Below are 25600 nucleotides of genomic sequence, written 5' to 3'. Positions count from 1 at the left end.
TTTCTTTCTGCTACTTTGAGAAGTTAGGATGTGATGAATTTAGGTAAATGTGTGCCATTTGAAGCACTGGTTTTTTTATGTTATTGTGGTTATTCCTTCATTCACGTGATAAGAAAATAGAGCTGCTTTCTTGGAGTTTCTGTCTCAGAAAATACTGTGTTGCAAAGCATTTATATGGTTCTTCGTGGGAAATCAATCCATCCCGTTGTGAACACCTGTCATATTATTTTCAGATAATTAATACATATTCTGACACATACATATTCATACGCCTGATAAGGTGAAGCAGCTTCAGACCTAGTAAGCAACTAATGAAGTTGCTGTCAGAAAGTTACTCTAAAATGAAGAGTCAAAGTCAACTTATTAATATCTTTTATTCATGATATCTCCTGAAACAAAATGTGATCATAGTCTGAAAGAAATAAGCTACTCCTTTTGAGGTTCACATGGGTCAGACTCCGGTAGTTCAGAGATTGTTTATGTTTTGTCTTCAAAGTAGAAAATTAACTTAGAAGTGTGTTTCAAAACACACAGAAATGAAATCTCTGCTTAATACAGTAGATTGGTACTGTGTAATACCTGTTTAGAAATGTCCTAGTTTACAAAAGTGAACTAATGATACGTTTTTTTAATAGGTTTGTTATCTGTTATAAAAATAAGTGAAAAACCTAAGCAAATGGGATAGGTAGTGCTTTAAGATGTGGAATGTTAGGGAGTGGGTAGAGGTCTGGGTTTATTGAAAATATAATCTTGTGTAGTCAGTATTGTAAAAGCTGTTCATGTAGTCATTCTGAGTACACTAGAAATTCTGAACGAGCCTTTTAGTGATAATCAGCAAATTTCCTGCATGGAAAATACTATGAGAGAACTTAACAAAACACTCCCTGCACTAGCTTACTTGTTGGTTTTCACTTTTTTTTTCAAGGAGTAAGTGAAAAAGAAAATAAACCCAGAATGCAGAAAATTTCTTTGAGCATGTATAATTAGATTAAATGCATAATCTGCCTTACAAAGCCTTTTTGTATTGTAGTGGATGATGTAGTAGATGAAAGTGATGATAACGATGATGCTGAAACAGAAACTGAAACTGAAATTGATGATGACAAGGACCAACATTTTCAGGTTGGTAGAGACAAAATTCATAGGTGAAATTCAGGTATAGCAATTTTTTATTTAAGTTGCTTGAATCTGGTATATAAATGCATTTTAAGTGTTAGAAGCAATTTCAGAGGTTTTCAGGGCAATTTGTAAAATTAAAAAAGCTTCAGAAACTTGAAGAAGGTGAGTGCTCCTTGAAAAATATCAACCATTCTTGTTCAGATTCCTTCAGGATGTTTATCAAAATTTGTTTCCTTCACTCTTGATGTACGTGAAGTGCAGTGGAACAGAACCACAGAGTCCTTTATCAGTGTTCTCTTCCCAGCTTGTACTCTCAGCCTGCTTTTCTCACATAAGCTGGTCCATGTATAGGAGCTACTCTAACCTTTCCCAGCATTCTGTACTGGGATTGACTAGATCAGTGTTTCAACAAGGTAGCTGAAGTTCAGCCAGCTGTAAAGGTAGACATCACACCTCTCACTGTTGCACCACTTAGGGAAAGTATTCTTTTCTCCTGCTGCCAGGCAGGACATGGATGGATATTTGGTCAGAACTGCCTTATTCTGTAGTTTTATGTTACGTGTATTTAGGAGTTAATTGAATTGTTTGTCTGTGAGCTGGAAAGAAGTATTTTAATCAAGGATCTCATGAGCCCTGATGGAGGGAGTGTGTTCCATGGAAGCAGTATTGCATTGTCACTGCAATCAGACGAAACCTTCACATTCCAAATTGCAGTACTGGGAATATGCACACATTTTATGTACAGTAATTTCATGACCATAAGGCACACCGGATTATAAGGCGCATTTTTTTTTTTACAGCGAGGATCCTCCCCCAGCTCCCCCCACGCGGTTGCTGGCCGAGGCCCTGCCTCAACCCGGCAGCCATTGGCCCCCGGGCCCGCCTGTACCCAGCAGCCACAGGGCCCTGGGCCTGCCTCCACCCGGCTGCCATGGAACTGTGGCCCCGCGGGCCCGCCTCCACCTGGCTACCGTGGCCCTGCCAGCTCCCCCCACGGCTTGCGGCTCACACTTCCGGGTTGGCAAATTTCCGAACTTTGTACATTATGTAAGGTGCACTAGAGTATAAGGCGCACTTCCAGGTTTGGGCCAAAATTTTAGTCAAAAGGGTGCGCCTTATAGTTGTGAAATTACTGTAAATCTGATATCTGTGTATAAAAAATTTAGATGAAAGCAAGAATATTGAGATGTTTGTAATATTACTGTTGAAATGGAGGCTTAGGCATAATACTGAGCAGTCTAAATATTTGTGGTGAAACCTGCAGTTCAGCTAATTTTGAAATAGTGGTATTTTATCTTTTAGAGCATGGATGTGTCAGGAGTAAAGGTGAATGTTTCAGATTAATGTTGCAGGAGTTCATTAATTTGTTTCTGGTGATCTTTCAGAATGATGATATCGAGACTGATATTAATAAACTGAAACCTAAACAGGAATTGGGAAGATCCATAGAGGAGCTGAAAATGTATGAGAAATTTTTTCCAGAACTTTCAGAAATCTTTCAGGTAAAGTATATGATTCCCAGGACATTTTTGGCCATGTCAGATTGACTTTGGAATACACTTTTATGTTCTTTTTTTGGTGGATAGTTCCTCTAACCAAGAACCATGAATCTGAGGATCTGGACCTACATATGGGAGTACTTTATCCTAGTTTATTTAGTTAACCGTTATCGTTGCTTTAGTCTTGTTGAGAAGGGGATGCTGTGGGTATATGTAAAGGAATGCTGTTTTCTGATGTCTGAATATTGCATTCAGCAGAAAGTAAAATACTGAAGAAGGATGTGAGATTTCTGAGAGTGCTTCATTCTATTAGGCATCTCCTTAAATGCTGTGCACCTATTTTAAATATCTGGGCAATTACATGGACTTTTTACTTTGTTATTAACTAACTCCTTGTTATTGCTTTAAGACCTTCTTGTAAAAGATGAAACTTCATTGCTCTGATGCTTTATAACAGCTGTTACCTTTTAAATTGCATTTAAAACAAGGAAAGATAAATGTTTCTAATATACATGAAACTTGGCAACTGTTTACTTTTTTTTATAAAAAAATTTTAAAATTATTTTTTCACCTTTTTTTTTAAGGAATGGGACTTCGTTTCCAAGAAACCAAAGCGTTTTGTACCTGATGCAAATATGAGTGGACCTATTGTTGTTCCTACAGCCAGTGAGGAACACTCTGCTGAAGCAAATCCATCAGCAAAAGGAGTTGCTTTAAAGGAGTGCAATCCTTTATTGACAGAGGGAAACAATAGAAGGCCAATGTATCTAGTGCTACCAAAGAAAGATAACATGAAAGACAGTAGTTTACGTCAGCAAAATGATCAAAGAAACATCCTTCCATCAATCCAGTGTCTAAGCCAAGAAATTGTGAAAGGCTTGGACAGAATCAGTCTCCAGAACAGTGCAAAAAGTGATCAGTATTATGTTACAGAGTGTGTAGTAAAGAAGGAAAGCAAAGCTAGCCCTACCACACTTGCCTGTAGTAAATCCTGTGATTATGTTTCACCCTGTGGAGGTAGTCTCTTTGAAGGATCATCTGTCCAGCTGGGAAAGCTCTGCTGTACTGGAGTGGATTCAGAGGATGAGGGGGATTCCAGATCTAGTTCATCAGGAGAACATGTCATGCTTCAAGTTTCTGATGTATCACCAGTTCATGACTGTGATCTTTATCTTGAAATGGTGAAGAGCACAAAGTCTATTCCAGATTACTCAGAAGTGGCCTATCCAGATTATTTTGGCCATATTCCACCCCCATTTAAGGAATCTATTCTGGAAAGGCCATATGGGGTGCAGAGGTGAGTTACCATACACCTTTTTTTGTTGTTGTTTTCATTCCTTTGAGAACGCCCTTTCATTCCTTTGAGATTAACTTGGTGATCTCCAGAGGTCCCTCCCAACCCTAGCTGTGCTGTGATTAACAATCAATGTTACACTGTTTCCTTTGACATCTAAAACGGTTTCCAATGAAAAGCAGTTTTAAGGTGTGTGAGTACGCATTGATCAGCACAGAACCATAAAGAAGAACACAGTCTGGTTCTCTAATTGCTAATTCTGGAATTCAATTTCTAAGTACAATATTCAGTTTATATTCTTCCTGCCTTCCCACCATTTCCCATGTAAATTTTGTAGTTTGCAAAATAACAAACCGACCTACAGAACCCCACCACCATCCAAACAAAAACATCCTCACCTGAATCCTCCTTTCAGGTCTCAGCAAACATAGGACAGTTAATAGTTAAAAGATTCTTCACTCTTTTCTCTGCTGAACTAAAATTCTGTGCCTCAGGGAAACATAGTGGAAAAAGTTAAAAAATTCGTACAGTGTAAAGTGTTTGACTTTAGTGTTCACAATACAAGAGAGTTCAGAGGTAACATGCAGAGGATGCAGCTTGTGTTAGGTCTTGCAGACTGACATACAAAAAACCCACATCAACACACCCTTGTATTTCTTCACTGAGAGATAATAGAAGATGATGAAGAATGATGAGATTCTTCAGAATAATTTGCAGCAGTGGTATGAAGAGTTGGCTAGTACACATAGTGAGTTACTGTTAAGACGTGAGTACAATAGCAGAACATGTAATGGTAACTATCAGACTCACCACTTGCCTAATTATGAGATTGAATACCTTCACCTTTATACTCATAACTATAACCAACTTAATGAGTTTCTTTGTATTTATATTTAGATATTAAAATGACTAAGAGATTAAGAGTCTTTGGGTGGTTGAATGAAAATCCTTCATCTGTTCCACACAAGTCATGGATAAGTGATCTTTGTAGTGAAATGGCAAGTGCTGAAACACTAATGACATAATGAATGTATTGTTCAGTGTTGAAGGAGAGGAATCTTCCCTAGCAGGCTATTTATTAGATAGATTCAACTGATTTAGAAGGAAGATAGTATTGAGTCAGAAATCACCTAAGAACTGCGTTTAAGCAAATCTTGCAAATCCTTATGTATGTTTTTGTAGTAATTAATAATTCTGAATTTTCCTGAATAAAATTGAGTGAAGTCAGATACAGTTTATCATTCCAGGACTTGTTAGATATAAAGAACTGGCAAAATAAACCTCTTATGATTATACATAAGGCTGATTTCTAGACGATGAAGATAATTTTAGGGTATATTTAAACCTGAAAATGTTTTCTTTTTGTATTTTTTATGCTGAAAGTAACTTTCTGAGGTTTTGTGTGAAATAGAGTGAAATACCAGGTAATATGGCAAAACTTGAATCAAAAATCCTGCAGCACACTTTTAAGCAACACTATTTTAAGAATTTTGTTTTCTACACACAACTGAGTATTCCGCAGCGTGACAAACTTCTGAGAAGGGAACTTGCTTAAAAAGGGGGTAATCTTTTCATGATTTCATGGTTTATAGTGGATTGTAAAAACTAGTTTAGTGGGAAGCATGGGAAAGCTTTAAAGTCTTTTACAAATCCAAACTCCAGGTGTCCAAACTCCTGACATGCAGTGTGATTTGTGTTCTCTGTAATGTAAGCACTTAATTACTGCTCATTGGGTAAGTCTTATTTAGAAAATAAATGGTTGCTTTAATCCATCCATGTAATTTGAGAAAATACTCTGTGGGGTCTAAGGTGTGACTTAATGGATTTTCTTCTTGCTTTTATTAGAGCAATGTAGGGTTTGGGTTGTTATTTTCAGTCTTGCAGTGTGCCAGGCGATTAAATGTTACTGAATTTGTGCTTTGGAGTGCTTTTTCTTTCTCTTTTGCATTTAGTAGCATGTAGCTATCCAATGTATTATTGTTTGGAAAAATGAAATTGTTAGTGGCTAAAGTGTTCCATACTACTGTATCTTTTTAGGAAGAAAATTATTATATAGTAGAATACCCCATAAATTTGGGTTTAAATTTCTATTTTTTTCTATTCCTTAAAAATTTTGTTGGGTTTGTTTTTTTTCTGTACACTTTACTGTTTTCTAATCATCAGGATCCACAAAAGAATAATCTCTAAGCATAGGGCTCACATCAACAGTGTTGGTTCTAATTTTTTTTTCTTTTAATTTTCTTTAAATAGCTTATCTTCATTTTTTGGAACATGAAAATGTCTGCTACTAATTTTCCTTCTCTTGAGCATCTTGAATACTATTTTTTCTTTCCGTTTATCTGCACTGATTATTATGATAGTATTTAAATGCCATTATTATTTATAAAATATTTATTATGGATTTTCATTGATGGATTTTTTTTGGCAAAACTCCTGTGATATTAGGAAGTGTTATGGCATTTTAGAACTGAGGCATGCCAAGATCGAATGAGTTTTCTAAGATCAAGTGTAAGGTCAAAAATCTGTAATTCTGTCCTAAACTGAACCTATTCAGATGGATTGTGGTGAGTCAGCCTTGTCACAATGTTGTGAGTACCTTGAACTTGTGACTTCTTTTTCAGTTAATTTCAATTTAGTAAAATGTACTTACGTTGTGCACTTACCTTCTGTTTCTCTTTTGTAAACAGTATTTATTTTAATTAAGATGAGAATTTCCAGCCTGAATGTACTTCAGCATTCCTTTTCCGTATCCTTCATTGTTAATCTGCCTCCTTTTCTTCTTATTGCAGGTGCTGTGCAAGCTTTTCCACACAGCTCTGCCACTATATTTCATACTTGAACTGCAACATATTCTTGCTTTTCCAAGCCAGGACCTAGATACTGCCAGTTGTGCAATGGTTTTATGGATAAGCACACACCTGACATTTGGCTGACATCACCAAATTCTTTCTTATTTGTTACATAGTCGATAAATGAACTTAGATCTCAAGAGGTGAAAAACTAGTTCACTAACACACTCACTGTATGACCAACTCCCTAAAATTCTTTAATTTTGGTTGTGGTAGGATTTATGTAAATTACTAATGTTATCAACTGTTGTCATGGTTTAAAGCATTAACATAAGTAATGTTTGAGTAATTTCTGCTTCTATTTTAAAGTATAAAACTGCATTTTTTTCCTTCAGATAAAACCCAGTGAGTTGTGTGCATGAAAACTCAGTTCCCTTCAATACAAATACTGGATTCAGTCAGCTGTGAATGCAGGTGTTTAAACTTAAGTACACCTTGAGTTTGTGCACATAAGTGGGGGTGAAACTGAGGTGTGTCTGAACTCTACCACTGTCTTCATGTCAACTTTGTTAATTTTCCTGTATGAGGCAATTCCTCTTTTATGATTGAAAACAGTAAGTGACAATTAAATGAGAGCTCTGCTTTTCTCTTTTAGGACAAAAATCTGTCAAGACATTGAAAGGCTGATTTATCAAAATGACATTATAGATAGAGTTGTGTATGACCTTGATGATTTGAGGTAAGTTTTTACCTTTCTGTATACAATACTCAAGTAATACTCTAAGCCAGTTCTACTTTCTCTGTGATGTGGCTCATAATATTTACATCAGATTTCATACAGAGTTTCATCTGATATAACAGTGTTTTTACTATCCAGGCTGTATTTGGAGGAAGGATCAAAATAGTTTCTGAATTGCTAAGTGAGGACTAAAAGAAAACTATTTGGTTTAGTTAAGTTTGTTTTATTCATTTTGCTCCCTTTTTCTACTCATAGTTGCTCTGTACCAGAGGAGGCAGATGTTTTGAAGTTTAATTCCAAATTTGAATCTGGAAACCTGCGCAAAGTTATTCAGATCAGAAAGTAAGATATTTCAACTCTACTTTTCATGGTTTAGGCCTTTTATTTCTTACAATCATTGATACGTTTTTGTTAATTTTCAGAAATGAGTATGATCTAATTCTGAACTCAGATATAAATAGCAATCATTATCATCAGTGGTTTTACTTTGAAGTCAGTGGAATGAAAACTGGCACTGGTTACCGGTTTAACATCATCAACTGTGAAAAGTCAAACAGTCAGTTCAACTATGGTAAGATATGTTTCCCATACTTTGAGAAGAAATATGTAAAAAATACCTGTACTAGTCAACTTAGCTGTTTCCTTCCCTCCTCCACAGGATCAGCAGTATTCATGTTGTCACTTTAAATTCTTTATTTTTATAGTATTTCTAGAAAATGTTTTGACAGCTGTAGTTGAAAAGAGATGCATCTTAAACCAAGGGCGACCATTTCATTTTTAAAATGAAGTTTCGTTATAAGTGAGGCCAAAGCAGAAGAAATTTACTGGTAACTGCAACCACAATCGTCTTAGGACCATTGTGCAGGGGAGAGCAACAACAAAACCTGTTGATTCACACAGATCAAGAAGAATCACAGTTGTCATCATTAATCCATTTCCACATAGGGGTAGATGTGAATGTAAGTGGAGACATTCCAAAACAGTTTTGTATTACTGATGGTAAGGAAAAACAAGTCTACTTTGAAATGCTGGGGTTCATAAGTGACCACTGCTGTCTCTAGTAAGTAGTGTTTGCAGTGTGTGCCTCATTCAAAGGTTTACAAATGGCTGGCTGAAAAGACCTTTCTTCCTCTTGTCTGGGAGTGTGTATGTAGTGTGTGTGTCACTCAACTTAAAACTGTTTGCTTCCTCTATATTCTGAAATTTGTCCTTTAGGAAGGAAGAAATTTCTCCTCCCACCTCCAGCTTCAAACTCTTGTTACCAAGTAATATTGTATTCTTCTTTGTCATACACTTTCATCCACATTGACAAAGTCACAGAATACCAGATAGTTTGACCAGTAACAGGATGCTTTAAAGTTACTTACTAATCTTCATCAATCAGCTTATATATTTTTTTTAATGTTGTGCATACTTACTTAATAGTTTCTTTTGATTTTTTTAATCCATTGACTGAGTTGGTCAGTGTGGTTGGCTGTCTATCTAATGAATTAATGATTTTCAATTAGTATGTATTATTTTCTCCTCTAACTTCATAGTGAGTATTCAACTTAAGCATACTATCAAAAAAATAGACTTTAAAGAGTTGTTTGATTAAAAAAAAAGTCCTGAAACATCATTTTTCAGCTATTTGCATTAATGGATGATAGTTTCAATTTGTAGCATGAGTTTAATGGAGTGGCACTAAAGACTGCTTGTAGTCTACCGTTCATGCAAAACTCAACTTCCATTTAAAACATAGGTATTACTCTTCTCTTTAGTTGCTGTTTTCTGAAAATCAGCAATCTTTTGTCACCTGCTTTAAACAGCACACAGTACATACCTAGACATTCATGAAAATGCAGTCTGATAGTGAATAAATAAGTAGAGGTAATTTGTAGACTTTTATGTAAGTGTTGATGTGGTCCATTACTGCTAACATGTTTCTGTTTAATAGTAAACACAAAAGTAAGATGCATTTCTTCTTTCAGGTATGCAGCCGCTCATGTATTCTGTTCAGGAAGCACTGCATTCTCGACCATGTTGGATTCGTGTTGGGACAGATATTTGTTACTACAAGTAAGTACACACACAAACCAAACATACAGCAAATCTTACACTGAAGATTAGCATGAGGTGCTGTTTTTGAGAAGAAGTACTTGTTTCTGCATTTGATAGTTCTGTGTTATTCTGTTGTGAAGAGGGATCTTTTTCAGAGAATAATATATATGATAGAAATATATAGGGTCTCATTTTGTAAGCACATTACTAATATTCAAGCTGTTCTTATGTTATACTATTCTAAGAAATTGGACAGTGTTTGTGGGAAGCTTTCAAGGGAGCGTATATATGCATGCTTGCTTGAAATCCTATTAGTAAGTTCCAGTAATACTGACCTCATGGTCCTTGTGATGACCCTTCTGTAATCTGGGTGGGATTATTTTAGTGGAGCTCTAAAACACAGGATGAGATGGTGCACCACATTGATATTCAATCCTTATTGGTTGGTAGCTATTTGCTTATTTTATTGTCTGTTTTATTTTCTTGCCTGTTTTTGTTTGCTCACCTTTTATCAATGTAAATGAATGTGTGTATCACTGTTAGAACAAACTATCTTTAAAGTGGGTGGGAACCTGTATTTAATCTGTATGTATGTCGAAAAGAAATACAGTCACTAAAAATCCTTCTGACTCTTAGAATGTGTTCTCAGAAATAATCAATAGTATGGAAAAAAATTACTCTAATATGTGTATTACCTGCATTTTTTGATTTAGGAATCACTTTTCAAGAAGTTCAATTGCTGCTGGGGGCCAGAAAGGAAAATCCTATTACACAATTACATTCACAGTGACTTTCCAACATAAAGACGATGTGTGCTATTTTGCTTACCATTATCCATATACATACACAACTTTAAAGGTGAGACGCTTGTAATCTGTTACGTAAATGAATATGTATAATATAGGTATAATACAAAATTAATTCAGTCATGAATGCTATATTTCTTTTTATGAAGTTCAAAATGCTCCTTGCAAGGGAGAATTTTCATAATATTAGTGTTTAGATTGACAAAATTTATAGGTTCTTCTAATGAACAGTCCTGGGAAAAATAAAATTGATGTTTACAGACTAAATTGGTTTCCTGGGTATCATAAAGATGATTGATTTTGTGACTGGAGCATTTCTCTTGTGAGGAAAGACCTCGAGAAGAGATGACTGAGAGGGGATCTCATCAATGTCTAGAAGTATATGAAGGGGGGATGTCGAGAGGATGGATCCAGGCTCTGCTTGTTGATGCCAAGAACTGGGACAAATAGCAATGGGCACAAACTGGTGCACAGAAAGTTCCACCTGGACTTGAGGAGGAACTTTTTTACTGTACAGGTGACCGAGCACAGGAACCGATTGCATGGAGAGGTCAGGGAATCTCCATCCTTGGGGAGTTCAGGCATTGTCTGGACAAGTCCTCTGTAATCTGCTAAAAGATGACCTTGCTTGAAACAGGGAGGTTGGACAAGATGACCCACTCTAGTCCCTTTCAACGCTAAGCATTCTGTGATTCTGTGATAATTGACTGGAAGCAGTGCTATTTTGATGTAGTTGTTTGAGTTAAATGGCTTGTATCCTGCTGTTCTGCATATACTTTTTGGTAACTAAAGCTGCTGTAACTATGATAATTAGACATCTTTTTTGGTTTATGAATTGTCTAAAGAAGCCTTTTGAAGCTTTTAACACTAAGCAAAATTAATCTGGCTAGAATGTCTCTTGTTTGCCTCTGTCACAGCAGTAAAAGCAAAATAGAGGATTCAGTGGCCAGTGTATTTAAATATTTTAAATGCTTTAAATGCAGCTTTTTACTAAACAATGCCAGCTTTTGAAAGAAGTACCTGTTATGAGCAGATGTTATGAGCAACTGCTGCTTCCAGATGCTCCTGATCCTGGAGGTTCCTCCTGCCCTCCTCTGCTGGAGGCCAGAACAAGGGACCTGGGGATCTCTCTCGCAGGCTGATGGGCATGACTGCTGCTTTCCTGTTTGCTTATATATTCGTTAGCAAGTCTGAGTTATGTATCCCAGGGAGAGGAAGAGATTTAGGCAAACATGCTTGTGAGTGCCCACTCCCTTCCAGCAGGGCTGGCTACGTAGACTGGGGCAGTAACAGTTACAGACACCCCGTCCTCCTCTGCAGTTGGTAAGGATTGCTGCTCACTGGAGAAAGTACAAGCTAGCCTATTCTCTAGAATCACAAGCATATTTGTGGAGCACTGGTGTGGCCCTGTCCTGGGTCTCTCTTACCTGCTGTGCAGGCCTCCAGTTTGCACACCATCTCAGAGGCACTCTGCACTTGTGGCTCTGCCCAGATGCTGTGAATGGTGGTGATCTCTTTTATGGTGTGAGATCACTCACTGCACATAGTGGTGGTTTGAGAGTTCTTATTTTTCAGCCCGGGCACCAAAGGAAGAGTCAGAAGCCGTTTTCTGAGGTTTCCAAGGTTGTTTATTCTTTCTTATCTAAGGAATTTTCTCTCTGGCTTACAGCGGTTCATCCTGCATCTTGTTCAAGGCTTTTTTCTCTCTGCCCTCCTGGGCAGAACTTATCTTTTATATTCTAAATTACTCATACATTGTTTATAATTAATCTCCAATACATTGCATTGCATTGTCTAGTTTTCCCTTAAACCAATCCAGAACTGACATCCTAACCCAAAAGATGGATGACATGAAGAAGAAAGACATACCACGCCCTAATTCCTCCATCTTGTGTTCGGACCCCTAATATAAACAGTTTTAAAACTTCACTCTTCTACCTTTTAATACTCTAATTTATACTCTACTTATTTTTTGTGACTTTGTAATTCTTCATATAAAGATGGTGATTTCTCCCAGGAAATTAAATCGAACTCACAGGTGTTTTGGGCACCTTGCCAAGGCATCTGAGCCCCCTGCCCAGATTCCAGGGAAGCCAGGGGAATATCCCACAAGATGCCAGCATGGACTGTCTACCTTCTAGATACCCCTCCCTTGACCTGGGCTCCTTACTCACTGGGTAGTTCATCATGAAGTTTGCTAGCAAGTTTCACGTGTGCCCCTATCTGCACCAGCTGCAGGGAAGATGCATATACTTGCCCCCCCATCTGTAGCAGCTGTTGCTAGGCACATGGTCTTGTAACCTGTGTTCTTACTTCAGGTGTTGCCACTGAGAAACTCAATCCTTATTGTTCCACTAGACAGATACAGTGGTTGGACCCTAGTACCTTTACCCACTGCGATCACTGGCAGTGGGACATGCCCTTGTTTCTTTGCTGACACTGCTGACAGAAGAGTGCCTACAATGCCTACACTGCAGCTGCTGGAGTCTGCTTTCATGCCAATAGTAGCTGGGACTTGGGACACATAGCCTGTGGTACCCACAGAGATGCTCCCAAGAGGTTGGCTTTTCCAACTACTGATGCTGAGACTCTTGTGCATTCCAGTTGTTGACCCCAAGTTGATTGACACCTGTCCTTTTAGCTGCATGAGTCCACACAGCACTTGGAGGCACAGGGTAGAATCAGGCTGTGCAGAGAGATGGCTAAGAGTACACTGCAGGAATCAGGTGCTTGAGTTTTGTATGGTACCAAACTGCTCTCTTGAATGTATTGATTCTTCCTTTACTTATTACTATTTTTTGCAGTGAAAAGGTCCCTAATCAGATAACCTTAATGAAGTAGAGATTCTTACCTTCCATATATCCTTATATCCTTACCATCTGTGTACAATAGTTTATGCTCTTTTCCTTCCTCTTTCTCAAAGCAGTTGGAAAACCAGACTCTGTAAAGAGAAGTATTTAATCAGTCATAGATGTAGAAAATGATATTTCATGATCAAAATTATCCTGAAAACTTAAACATCGTTTAGAACATCTAAAGAAAGATCAATTAAATAGTGCCCTTGAAATATGCTGTCATATGTTACTGCAGAGATTTGAAGTATTTTTTCATTATTTTTGGGATGAAGATGCATCTTAAGAAGCTGGAATCTATGCACAACCCTCAACAGATATATTTTCGGCAAGACGTTCTCTGTGAGACCCTAGCTGGCAACAGCTGTCCATTAGTCACTATTACAGCCATGCCAGAGTCCAATTACTATGAACATATCTGTCAGTTCAGTAAGTATAGCTCTTCTTTCTCATCAGCTGAAAGTAAGGTAAAACCAGGTATTTGTAGAAAAAATTTAGTCTTAACCACTATGCAGTGTAAAAATAGCAATGTAAAATAAGGTTAATGAATTTCATGAAATTGAAAGGCATCAGTAGCCAGGGTTTGCTTTGTATTTAATAATACTTACTTGTGGTAGTCAAACAAAGATGTTTATATCTTGAAATGTAAGAGTATATATTTGTGTATTTTAAATTTTTTGCTGCTAGGTTTGTACATTGTATTTTGCAGACAGCACTTCTTGGAAAGCAATACTGGACAATTAACTTTTTTCTTAAAATGCTGGGGTTATTTGCTTGTCAAAAAAAATCCTTCATAAAGCTAACATCTAGCTACTGTGATTTGAAGTGAGCTTTTGCCATTTCCTGATTTTTTTTTTTTGTCCACCTCAGTATTTTTCTTGGCTTTTAGGAAAAAAGTCATGAAAGTCGTAACTGCCAGCTCAAATTAGTTGTGTAGTTGTCTGATCAAATTTAAAACTCCATTGTGATACTTATATAATTAGCAGTCCTTTTAAAAATGTTGTGACAAGCTCTATCAATAGTACCCATACTCAGTAATACTCAACTTACAAATCTTTTTGCATTGTAATAAATACAGCTGGCTATTGACTCTTTTTCCAATCAACAAACTGTTTACTTAGCTTAAAGAATATTTTGCAATTTCTATGTATATCTCTTTTAGGGAATCGTCCTTATATATTCCTGTCGGCTCGTGTACATCCTGGAGAGACTAATGCAAGCTGGGTCATGAAGGGAACACTGGAATACCTTATGAGCAATAGTCCAAATGCACAATGTTTACGGGAATCTTATATTTTCAAAATTATTCCCATGCTCAATCCAGATGGTGTCATCAATGGAAAGTAAGCATATATTGACTCAAAAATACTTAATCTGTACGGTAATTCTTTGCATCAATATTTAAAAATGAATAATGTAAACTAATCCTTTAAAGATACAAATGCAATATTTAATGTGATAAAAGACGACAGATATTTGCAATATTGCTAGGATTTTTGGCTTCTTAAAAGGCAATTACATTCCTTCACAAGTTTCAGTTTTACAAAAATATTTTCAGTTGTTCATGGATGCTAATCATTCCTATATGATTTGACATGACATTTTAATTGTCTCTCTGTCTTGGATTTGTGTAAGAGTGTTATATGGACCACTCCTGCATTTAGGAAAAGCTAAATGAGTTCATGGTCTACATGAAAAAATAAGTGCCTTATATTTGGGAAAACCTTTTACATAATTTTTTTTAAAGGTGGGAAGTTAATAGGTGTGCAAGAGAAAGAGAGTATTCTGGTTTGATTGATTATTAGTAGTAGTTATTTAGATTGCTATACTTTTCTTAATAAATTTAAGGGATATTTCAGAACCTTTTGAAACTGCTAGAGTAAACATTGAGCTGTCTGCATTTACTTGGTTGCAGGGAATTCATATGAAATTTGAAATTTTACTGTGGTGAATCTACAGTTTCTATTAATCTATTATAGGTACTATTTTAAAAGGTGTTGTGAACAAAATAATAAAAATAAAACTAATTACAAATTTCAGTAGAACCTTCTCTTTATATATGTAAAAGAATGTGTAAACTAGAACATGTGTAATTAAATAATTCAGGATACACGGACAATGAAGAAAGCTGTCCCAGGACACACAGTCTAAAGGCAAATGTAGTGAAGATGACAGCATGACCATGAAATCCTGCAAGTTTAAAAGTTCTTGCTGATAGCTGAATGAATACAGAGATGAGCTTTTTGTTTGCTGGGTTGTTTAGGCTTTTTTGTCCTTGTTTTTCTCACAGCTCCTTGTCTCCTAACAACTTCACATTTCAAGTATTAGATTTCTAGTTGACATTAATCTTTAAATTGCAGAAGATACCAAAATTGTAAAGATACCATATATTTGAAATTGCTGATTTTGAACTAGAATTTAGATAGAATTGCAAGCTTTCAGTTTCAACAGCAAATAAGTAATATTGCAGTTCACATAAGAGACTACAGTAATTTCATGATTATAAGCCGCAACATTTTGACTAAAATTTTGGTCCGAACCTGGAAGTGCGGTTTATAATCAGGTGCCGCTTATATATGGGCAAAGAATGAAAAGTTGCTGTTTTAGTTTGGAGGACAGGTGTCTGCTGAGAAAGGTAGGGGCTTCTCTTTGAAATGGAGAATGTAAACCCCCTCCCTCCAAATTATTATAATTTTGAAATCAAGGGACTTTCAGGCAAAGATATGGGAAATAGGAATAACAGTTCTTTACTAGGGAAATTAAAATAGAAATACAGTACTGCAAAGAAACAAACTCCAAACCCTGACAAAGTCAGAGTACAACCTGACACCCTGTCAGGCAGGGTGTTGGTAGCAGTCCCATTAAATGGTGGCTGCATCCTCCTGCAGTGACAGATGTGATTCAGTTGAAGCAGTGCTCCTGTAGAAGGTGCAGTTTCCCTCTAAAGGTCCAGTGGTGATGTGGAGAAATCCGGTGTTCCTCTGGAGTCCAGTGGAGAAAGGGACTCCCTTAGTGTCCCAAAACCTCTGTTTTCATCTTGGTAAGAAATGTTGGGCTCTTCCCCCTGGCTGGAGCAACTTCCAATGGGATGCAGTAATTTTATCAGTCCCACAGTGGGACTCAATGGGCCATTAGCAGAAAATGACTCGCTGGAGGAAGGATGGGGTGTGAAAAGATAAAGAACAATGCCCTGCCTGGTTTCAATGGATGGCCCATTAGCAGAATATCTCCTGCGGAGATGACGATCACTGCCCCCACCCTCAACAGATGGTGATAGAATAGATGCCTTTTATCACACTCTGTACAAGACAGCTGCGGCTTATAATCAGGTGAGGCTTATGTATGGACAAAGAATGAAAGGTTGCTGACACCCAGAAGTGCGGCTTATAATTGCGAAATTACTGTACTTCTAAATTATTTTTAGTTTTTCTGTTACATAGCTTAAAACACCCCAAACATTTTTATTATTTGGCACATTAGAAAATCAAAGTTTGCTTCTTGCCGGACTCCTTCCAAAGAAACAGTGTTGACGAGGAAAACTTGAGGTGGGGGGGAGGCTTATTTAAAAATATGATAATACAGACTACATCATGCATTTTTCCACCCCCCCACAATAGCCACCGTTGCTCTTTAAGTGGAGAAGATTTAAACAGACAGTGGCAAAATCCAAATCCAGACCTGCATCCCACTATTTACCATGCTAAAGGGTTACTGCAATATCTGGCTGCTATAAAACGCTTGCCTTTGGTAAGTATGTGTGTGTAAGCAATTTGAATCTTTTTAACTTTGTGTATGTAGCTAGTCTATAAATTAAACGTTTTGATATGGTCTTGTAAGCCATGTCACACTTAAATTTGACTTGGAGAACTGGTCTTCTGTAAATCTGTAGAGGTAAATCTGTTACATTGGTAGGCTAGAAGGTTAAACCTTCCGTAGATGAATCATACACTTTTTGTCTTAACAGGAGTTAATTGTATAAGGGATTGTGTTGCCTAATTCTTTGGAATATTCAACAGTACAAATTTTAAAAATTGTTTTTCTAGTACTTTCACAAAATGTTAATTCTGTATGCCTTGGGTTTATTTTGCCAAATGATTTATTATAGGTCTACTGTGATTATCATGGTCATTCTCGTAAAAAGAATGTATTTATGTATGGCTGCAGCATCAGAGAGACAATGTGGCATACAAGTGTTAATGCTGCCTCTTGTAGCCTGGATGAAGACCCTTGTTACAGGGTAAGTTTGACATTTGCACCTTTTATTTGGTATGGGTTTGAAGCAAATAGTATCCTGATCCTATCATATGCAAATAATGACTTTATAGTGTAAGCAGACTTTTTAAAAATAATCTTTTTAGTTTGTAAGTGTACTTGAAAATGAACTTCATGAAGTGTACTTTGAGCTTTAAACATTATACATAGGGCTTTTTGTTGTTTTTGTTTCTTTACACCAATATTTTTTTGTGTGTTTAATATTACTTTTTGTAGAAAATAGATGAAAAATATGCTTCTGTGCATTTATAATTAACATATTAAAACACAAGTCATTGGAGCATCGCAAACAATACTCTAAGAACAAGGTAAAAAAGAAACTGAATTATTCTGAGAAATATTTATTTTTGTATATGGCAAGATTCCTTTTATTTATTCCTCTCTACAAAGATGTGTAGTTTAGATATGTGCCCCTTTTTAGCTATTTATAGTAAACTTGCACAAACACATCCTCTGTGTTGTATAAGCATTCAAAAATGTCAGAAATTTCACTATTATAAGCCGCACCATTTTGACTTAAGTTTTGGTCTGTACCCGGAAGTGCGGCTTGTACTCCGGAGCGACTTATATATGAACAATGTTCTAAAAGTTGCCAACCCGGAAGTGAGAGCCCATGGCAGCCCCAAGCCGAGCTGGAGCCCAGCCGACCCCGGCAGAGGTGAGGCTGGTGGCACAGGGATGGCGGCGTGGGGAAGCCTGGCAGAGCCAAGCTAGTAAACCCCGCATTCCCGTGATTCTGTTACTAATTGAGAACTTTGTGAAAGTTCCACGTGGATCCTCGCTGCGAACGAAAGTGCGGCTAATTATTCGGTGTGGCTTATATATGGACGAGGAACTAAATGTTGCCGACACCCCGGAAATGCGGCATATAATCAGGTGCAGCTTGTAATTGTCAAATTACTGTAATTATCTAAGTTTCTCCCTCCGCTGTTGCCTCATGGGAACTGCAAATCTGTGTGACCTATAGGTGTCCAGGCCCCGTGTTTTTTTGAAAAGATTCAATGTTAAGCTTGAAAAGCATGTGAATGCATGTTAAAACATTTGTTACACATCCTTGAGTCTAAATGAGTACAGATACTTTCTGATTTTTTTTCTCTTTAAATCTCCCTCATTAAAAAAAATAAAAAATCTGTGTCTTCTTGATTTTCTTGTGTGATTTCCTGGATGTTGAGCTGGGTGCCAATCATATCCGCTGCTCTAACATATTTATGTGGAGTTTTGGTACTTCAGCTTGCACTACTGTAAGTGCCCAAAAGACATGAGTGAATAAAGGCTGTTGGGAAAAGCCTCTCATTTGTGAAAATGTGGACTGAAATGTTTGGACAAACTTACGCTAATGGGTTATGTATTACTACTGAAGTAAGAAATTTGAAGCAGTCATATGTTTTGCCTTAACTAACACAAATAAAAACTGGAAAGAACAATCATTTAGCATTAGTCAAATATATATAGTTGTATGACCTTTTTAGTGAAGCTGTCATGTAAGCAGTTTCACTGAACTTTGTTTCACTTTGCTTGAAGTGAGATATGCACCTAATGCTTTGCTGAATGCAAATGAATTTTCTGTGTTAATAAAATACTATTTTTGTTAGGTCTGTAAATGGGATTTCTGAAACAGTCTGCAGTTGAATTAAATACTTATGTGGAGTATGTAGTACACTTAATTTGAGCAAATTTAGCTTGATGAGTTAGGAGGGATGGTGATCAGCTGAAGAATTCTCTTGTACCTGATCCTTATTTGCATGACTAACAATTTTAGTGACTGAACCTGAAGAAAAGGATTTTTAAAACTAGGAAAAGGCCTGAGGACACTTTCACTTGAACACACTGAATTTTGAAAACTCAGGATGGAGTATTTTTTTTTTAATTCGAACTACACCAAATTTTCTGATAACAGTTTGTGTTTACATGGTCCCTTTTCACCTCTTTCCATATGGGAAGTAAAATAATCACTGTATTTTTCAAATTGCTGTCTTGCAGATACTCCCCAAGATCCTGAGTCAGACTGCCCCCGCATTCTGCATGGGCAGCTGCAGCTTTGTAGTGGAAAAGTCCAAGGAATCTACAGCACGAGTTGTTGTCTGGAGAGAGATAGGAGTACAAAGGAGCTACACTATGGAAAGCACTTTATGTGGATGTGACCAGGGCAAGTATAAAGTAAGAGGACACAGCAGTTAAATATTTCTTACTTTTTGATTTCTTCCCTTTGTGGACAAACTTTAATTTCTTCCCTTCTTATCTTACTCTGTAACCCTGCTTGCTCAATTCTTGCTTGCTTTAAGCTTCTGAAACCTTCTAAGGTCTGGATATGCTAATGCTAGTATGAAATGATACAATTTTCAGCTTTGTAGGTTGCATAGCAGTTATGCTTATGGGCTGTTTTAACAAGATTAATCATTGCTTGTAACACATGTGTATGCATGTAGTTTAAAAATGCCGGAACTGTTCTGCCCAACAGATTATTAGAATTGGTTAGTAGTAAATGCCAACACTGTAATAAAAATTTCCATAACGTATGACAATTTCAGGCTTCACCATGGTGATCATGATTCTTCAACAGATATTTAGCAGTGTCCTGTATAGAATTTTCCCATATAGTTGGGGAAACAGGCTTGCACACTTTCATATTGGGTTACCAGCTCTTCAAGTTACACATCATCTCTGAAGTCACAAATTTGTGTAGCCTCTTGACTTAAAATTTGTTTTCATTTTTTCTCCTTGAAAAGTGCTAACAGGGCTGCAAACAAAAGGTGACCCTGTTGGTAGTGTCTCACTACTAGACAGCATGCATGGAAGAAGTGGATTTTCTGTGCTTGAAAGCTGAGTTTAGGAATGCTAATCAAGAAAATGATCACAAGCCTCAAATAAGGTGTTGACAGAGGGAGGATCAGAAGGCTGGGTAGGACAGAAACGAAAAAAAGAGTTTAAACAAGATATGTTTAATATATTAATGTATACTCCAACATCTGTGTTCATGTCCCTAAACAGTAGAAAGACAGATATATTGTCCAGAATTTCAGTAGGTCTATAAGTACTACATTTTGTCAATTAACAACAGTGCACTCCTGTCCTTTTCAGAATATTCCCCAAATGACAGTATTATAGAGCTTTAAAAAAAAAGATAACGTATCCATGTTGCTTATTTTAAAATTTTGAAAATATTCTTAAACATGGACCCTCATGGCTTTAGCAATGTTGCTACAGGAAGTTCTTAGGAAAAGTGACTGAAAGATGCTTTGTGGACAAACTCTCAAGATGCTTAAACTTCCAAAGCTATTCTTCAGTAATGAAAGAAAAAAAATGACTGAATTTTGTGGAAGAATCATTTACTCAAGGGAAGAGCATTCTTTCATGCCATATAAACTAACCAGTAGAGACTAAATTACTGTTCTGCCATTCGTTTTATGTAGTAAAGCAATTTGTGAGCTCTTAATCATCCTCTGAACATACAGGAAGATTCTTATTTTTTTTCTTCACTATGATAATGCTCAGACTTACTAAGAAAATGTGTCTAAAAAAATCAAGGTGACTGGACTTAAGCAAAAAGCTGCATTTCTCCTGTGAGAAGATGAAAGAGATGAAAATAGTTAAGCTCAGGGTTTTTTGCAGGGGCTTTTGTTGTGGTATTTGGTTTCTTTTGGGGATTTACTTTGTAGGAGTAGGGCCAGTAACTCTGTCAATAAACTTGTGGTATAAATTAGATTATGTATGTCATAATATGTTATTTCAAAACAGAGAGAAGTTGTGCTATAGAAATTCCTTCCCTCCTAATTCCCATCCTAAAGGACATGAGACTTCAGATCTCAGGGATGGAAACATAAAGATCGGAAACACTTTGCTAATCTTATTCTGATTTGACATCCTTGCTGAATTTTGTTCAAAGCATGAAGAGGATTACTTAACAATTTGGTTCTTTGTGGAAGTTACACTGAGTCTTTGCCAAAGCTGAACATAATTTTTCTTCTTATTTAATTTAATTTACTTGGACTATGATGAATCTAGACTATTTCCAGACAGGAAGCTGTTGAGCTGAAGTTAGCTATTCTTACCTCAATTTAGGATCTATATCTGGTGACAAGAGTTGTCTCTGGAAGAAAATTTTTTTTTGAACTGGTCATGTGGAGTCTTTGTAGTGTGTTAACAATAAATGCTGCAAATATAGGTCAATTATCTGTGATTCAAGATGTGGAAAAACAAACTTGCAGGTGAAAGGATTCTCCAGGTTCTACTGTGGAGCATAATTAAGACACCAGACAGAAGAGCAATGTCTTCAATGATTCATGCCACCTGAAAACAGAAATCAATGTCTTTCCTGATTGGAGATTAATATATTTGGAAGTATTGCCTGACTTCTAAGTTAATCAAAAAGATTTTGTTATCTGGCAATCTTATGATGCACATAAAGAGGAGACTTCAGGAAATAAAGATTTGGTTAACAAATTTCTCAGTGACCATGATTTTTCAGTCTCTAGAATTTGAGTTCTCAAATATGATTATGTCTTTGTAGCCCCTGCTGAATAAGAAATCAGAAGATCTACATGATATTTTACTGTCCAATTGACTTCTCTGAATCTTTTTATGGCTGTTTTTCTTATTAAGTACATGTTATAGAATATTCTTCTCAACTTGAGGTCACAGTCTGCTGTGCCTTTGTTTTGTATCTTTGCTTTGAAGTAGCAAGTTTAATCACTGATATACTCTATTGACATGAAGGTGCCTTTATGACACGCGTAGTAAGGAAGACTTCAACCTTCCATCTGAAATTTTACTGTCTAGAAGAAAGATAGTTGTATAAGGTATTGAGAAAAAGAAATTATATTTAGTTTTTTAATAAAAAGAAACTATGTTGACATGGCTTGAGCTTAAAAGCAATGCCTGTAGCACGCAAGTAGCTTTATTAGGTCTTGGTTAAAAGTACTAGAACAACAGTTGAAGATCATTAGAAGATAGAGAAAAGGAGTGTAATCAAAGCTTCAGTGAAAATGAATTTGACATCAGGTCCCTTAGTAAAGGGCAACTGATGATGATCTCCTGAACCAGACTTTGGATCATTTTTTATGGAAATGAAAAGGTTTGGCTGGTGAAAGAATCAATTAAGAAATTTGGTATTTGGCATTTGTATGATATTACATTCTCCCTTATGATTAAAAGAAATGAAAGATGCAAATCAAGATTTGGCATGAGGTTTTTACCACAATTGTGTAGACCCTTCAGTGTAGTAAGTTCAAAATTTATCCTTCAGGTGTTTCCCAGTCATCCACCTCCACTCTGATCCGTTTAGATTTCTCTTTAGTTACATCCTCTTTCTGCTGTGCTAAAAATAGCAGCCACAGATCATGCGCACGCTATTTATCTTTATAACAATTGTCTTTGCACTTTCCTTCATGCTGTACTCTTGTCCTTTTTCAACTTGGAGACACTTCTGTTAGACATAGTCTGTCTATAAGGAACATGCCAACTAACGATAAATTCTTCAGCAACAAATGCAGACAATAACTGGAAAAATTTCTGAACCATCAAGTTGCGCACATTAGTAATCTGTGTAACAGTGAGATTACTGTTACCTTTCTCCTTCCTCTTCTACATACTTGTTGCCTCTTGACCTTAATGTTATTTTAATCTCTTTGGGGCAGGGACTGTGTCTTCCTGTGATTAGCGTAGTGGAGCCCCAGCTATGATTGGGGTCTTCGAAAGTTAATGATGTGCAAACAAATACAAAACAAAGCCAAAAAATTGGCCTCTATGGATAAGGTACTGCGCTGAGTGAGGAGAACTGATTTCTGTTCCCAGCGGGGTCAGTGACATGCTGTGAGACACTGTGCAAATCGCATCAACCCTCTCTGCCTCCATTTCTCCATCAGTACAGTGAGGATAATTCTTCCTTTATTAATAAGTGCTTTGACACCTACAGCATAAAAGCATTATAAAAGAGGTAAGTAGTATTACTATTAAGAATAATACTCAAACGTTCAACTCTTGTTCACTGCCAACAGGTTTCAGTACCTTTTGTCCGGAGGATGGCACTGTTCAAAATCATGGATATAGCTTTGTCTTCCTTGTTAGTAAAAGACACTTTGTTTATGAGTACTACCAAGGCAAAAAAGAGCTCAGAAGAAAATAAAACTTTTCTTCTTTTAATTATGTTCAAACATTCTCCACACATGGACAGTGTGTGGGCTGTACCATTTCTGGAGCAACATGCTTTCTTTTAAACCTTGCATTTTAAAATGCAGTGTCAGTGTGGCAACACATGCAAAGCTTGTGTGGTTTTGTTCCCTACCTTTTGGTAAAAAAATTCCTACTTAATTCTTTTTTGCTTTTTTCGTACTTGATGACTTAGCTTACCACCAATTCCTGGCTCTTCTGTTTCCCTGTTTGTTTTGTCAAAGTTTATTTTTAACTAATCTATGTGTTAATGTGTTTAGAAGATCTAAGCTAAAATCCTTTTAAATTCTTCAGAGATTCAGAAATTGCAGAGGGAGAAATTGAGTTGAGTTGTGCACTGAATTTGCTAGTGCATATACAGTTAGTACTAGCCAATTACATAACTGCTAAGACTCAGTCTAGATTACTCTCTTTCCATAAAGTAGTTGAGGTCAGAGCTTATGTCCTAGATACTGCACTGCACTTCTGGCTAAATTAAAAGCATAGATCCTCCCATCAGGTAATTCTATCAGAGATGTAAACTTGGAGAGCATTACCTTGGAGAGCATTACCTAAGTTCTGCCTTCTAAGTAGTTCTTGCAGACGAAAATGCCTGGCTATGTAATTCAAGTTAGAAAAGAGCTATGGCTTTTGATAATTTGTTTGTAAGTTTTAATTACTAAGTATGTGAATTAATGCTTTCAGAATTGACACATGTAGCCTCTGACTAATAGGCGGGGAAGAGACATCTGTCTCATGGAGTAACTGCTGCCATACTTATGTGTCAAAACATAGCAATGAACTTGATCACAGCTATGTTATTAATTCTCTCCTTTTTAAAATTTGGATTGATGGAATTTATGTTGAAGAACCTTGTATTTTCAATTATTATTATAAATCTCATCTGAAGATTTTAAAAATAATTTATACTTAGGAATCTCTCTTCCAATGCTGCTGGGAAAAGATTTGTTAATATTGGGGTGCTAGAAATTTAGACTAGGAAGCTCCAAAAAATGTGGATGTGCCTGTTCAGCCTTGGAGGAATCATGTAGGTATTCCCCAGTCTTCTCTGATGCTCTAAGTGTTAATTCTACAATTCTGATTTGTTCTTTCTTTAAAGCAAGAGAATGTATTAAATAAAGTAAGAAAATATTAACCTAAATAATTATTCTGCAGTATATGTGGGTCCATCTGCATGTACCTATTTTGTATTTTTAAATCTTATTTTCAAATTAGGGACTGCAGATAGGTACAAGAGAACTGGAGGAGATGGGAGCAAAGTTCTGTGTTGGCTTGCTGCGTTTAAAAGGAATGTCCTCGCCTTTGGAATACAATCCGTCTTCTAGTCTGTTGGATATTGAAAATGAGCTGATTGAGTCAAGCTGTAAAGTGACAAGGTAGTACACTTTTATTATATTTGCTTTTTCTTTCGGGCAAATGTAGTTTCTCAAGTGGTGTAAAGACTCTTCCAAAAATATTCTTCCACTCATCAAAAATAGCACTGATGTGTTGTGATTTGTTGCTATAACAATAATCTGAATATGTTAGAAACCTATTCTATTCTATTCTATTCTATTCTATTCTATTCTATTCTATTCTATTCTATTCTATTCTATTCTATGCTATGCTATTCTATTCTATGCTATTCTATTCTATGCTATTCTATTCTATGCTATTCTATGCTATTCTATGCTATTCTATGCTATTCTATTCATTCAGTTGCTTCAAACTTTGAAAGAAAACAATAGAGACCGAGTTAGACTATATGTCACATTTATTGATGGGATAAACACTAGCAATTTTAATGCCATTGGGGAGCTGTTACAGGCCATAAAATTCAGTAGTAGGTCTTAGGTCTCAATTGTCTCTCTCAAAGTGTTGGTTGGGTTTTTTTTATTTATTTTTATTTTTTTAACTTGCTGTGGTATTAAAAATGTGTTTAGGCAGACTTAAAGTTTGTGAGTTAAAGCACTAAGAACTGTAAGTATTTCTTCTAAACTTTCTTTTTTTGTTTGTCCGCTGGTGGAGATATATAACAAGGCTTGA

General features: G+C 36.5%; 1 protein-coding gene across 5 annotated transcripts in view; it reads left to right on the top strand.

Moving 5' to 3' along the window:
• The window catches only part of AGTPBP1 (ATP/GTP binding carboxypeptidase 1), an 84711-nt gene that overhangs the window by 37332 nt on the left and 21779 nt on the right, over positions 1–25600 (top strand). For 4 of the 5 annotated variants that reach the window (XM_033086203.2, XM_033086201.1, XM_033086204.2 and 1 more), the window contains exons 13-26: positions 1031–1122; positions 2505–2621; positions 3203–3915; positions 7357–7440; positions 7696–7782; positions 7863–8011; positions 9411–9498; positions 10194–10338; positions 13414–13567; positions 14301–14481; positions 16756–16885; positions 17244–17375; positions 19391–19567; positions 24791–24951. In XM_033086203.2, coding sequence (XP_032942094.1) covers positions 1031–1122; positions 2505–2621; positions 3203–3915; positions 7357–7440; positions 7696–7782; positions 7863–8011; positions 9411–9498; positions 10194–10338; positions 13414–13567; positions 14301–14481; positions 16756–16885; positions 17244–17375; positions 19391–19567; positions 24791–24951 — 2410 coding nt within the window. Of the gene's footprint in view, positions 1–1030; positions 1123–2504; positions 2622–3202; positions 3916–7356; positions 7441–7695; positions 7783–7862; positions 8012–9410; positions 9499–10193; positions 10339–13413; positions 13568–14300; positions 14482–16755; positions 16886–17243; positions 17376–19390; positions 19568–23200; positions 23343–24790; positions 24952–25600 lie in introns of those variants that run through there. The other variant, XR_004420827.1, reaches the window with a different exon arrangement.

Source organism: Catharus ustulatus, chromosome Z (genome assembly GCF_009819885.2).
Source record: "Catharus ustulatus isolate bCatUst1 chromosome Z, bCatUst1.pri.v2, whole genome shotgun sequence".
Taxonomy (NCBI): Eukaryota; Metazoa; Chordata; class Aves; order Passeriformes; family Turdidae; genus Catharus; species Catharus ustulatus.
This window is presented reverse-complemented; position numbering and strand designations above follow the sequence as displayed.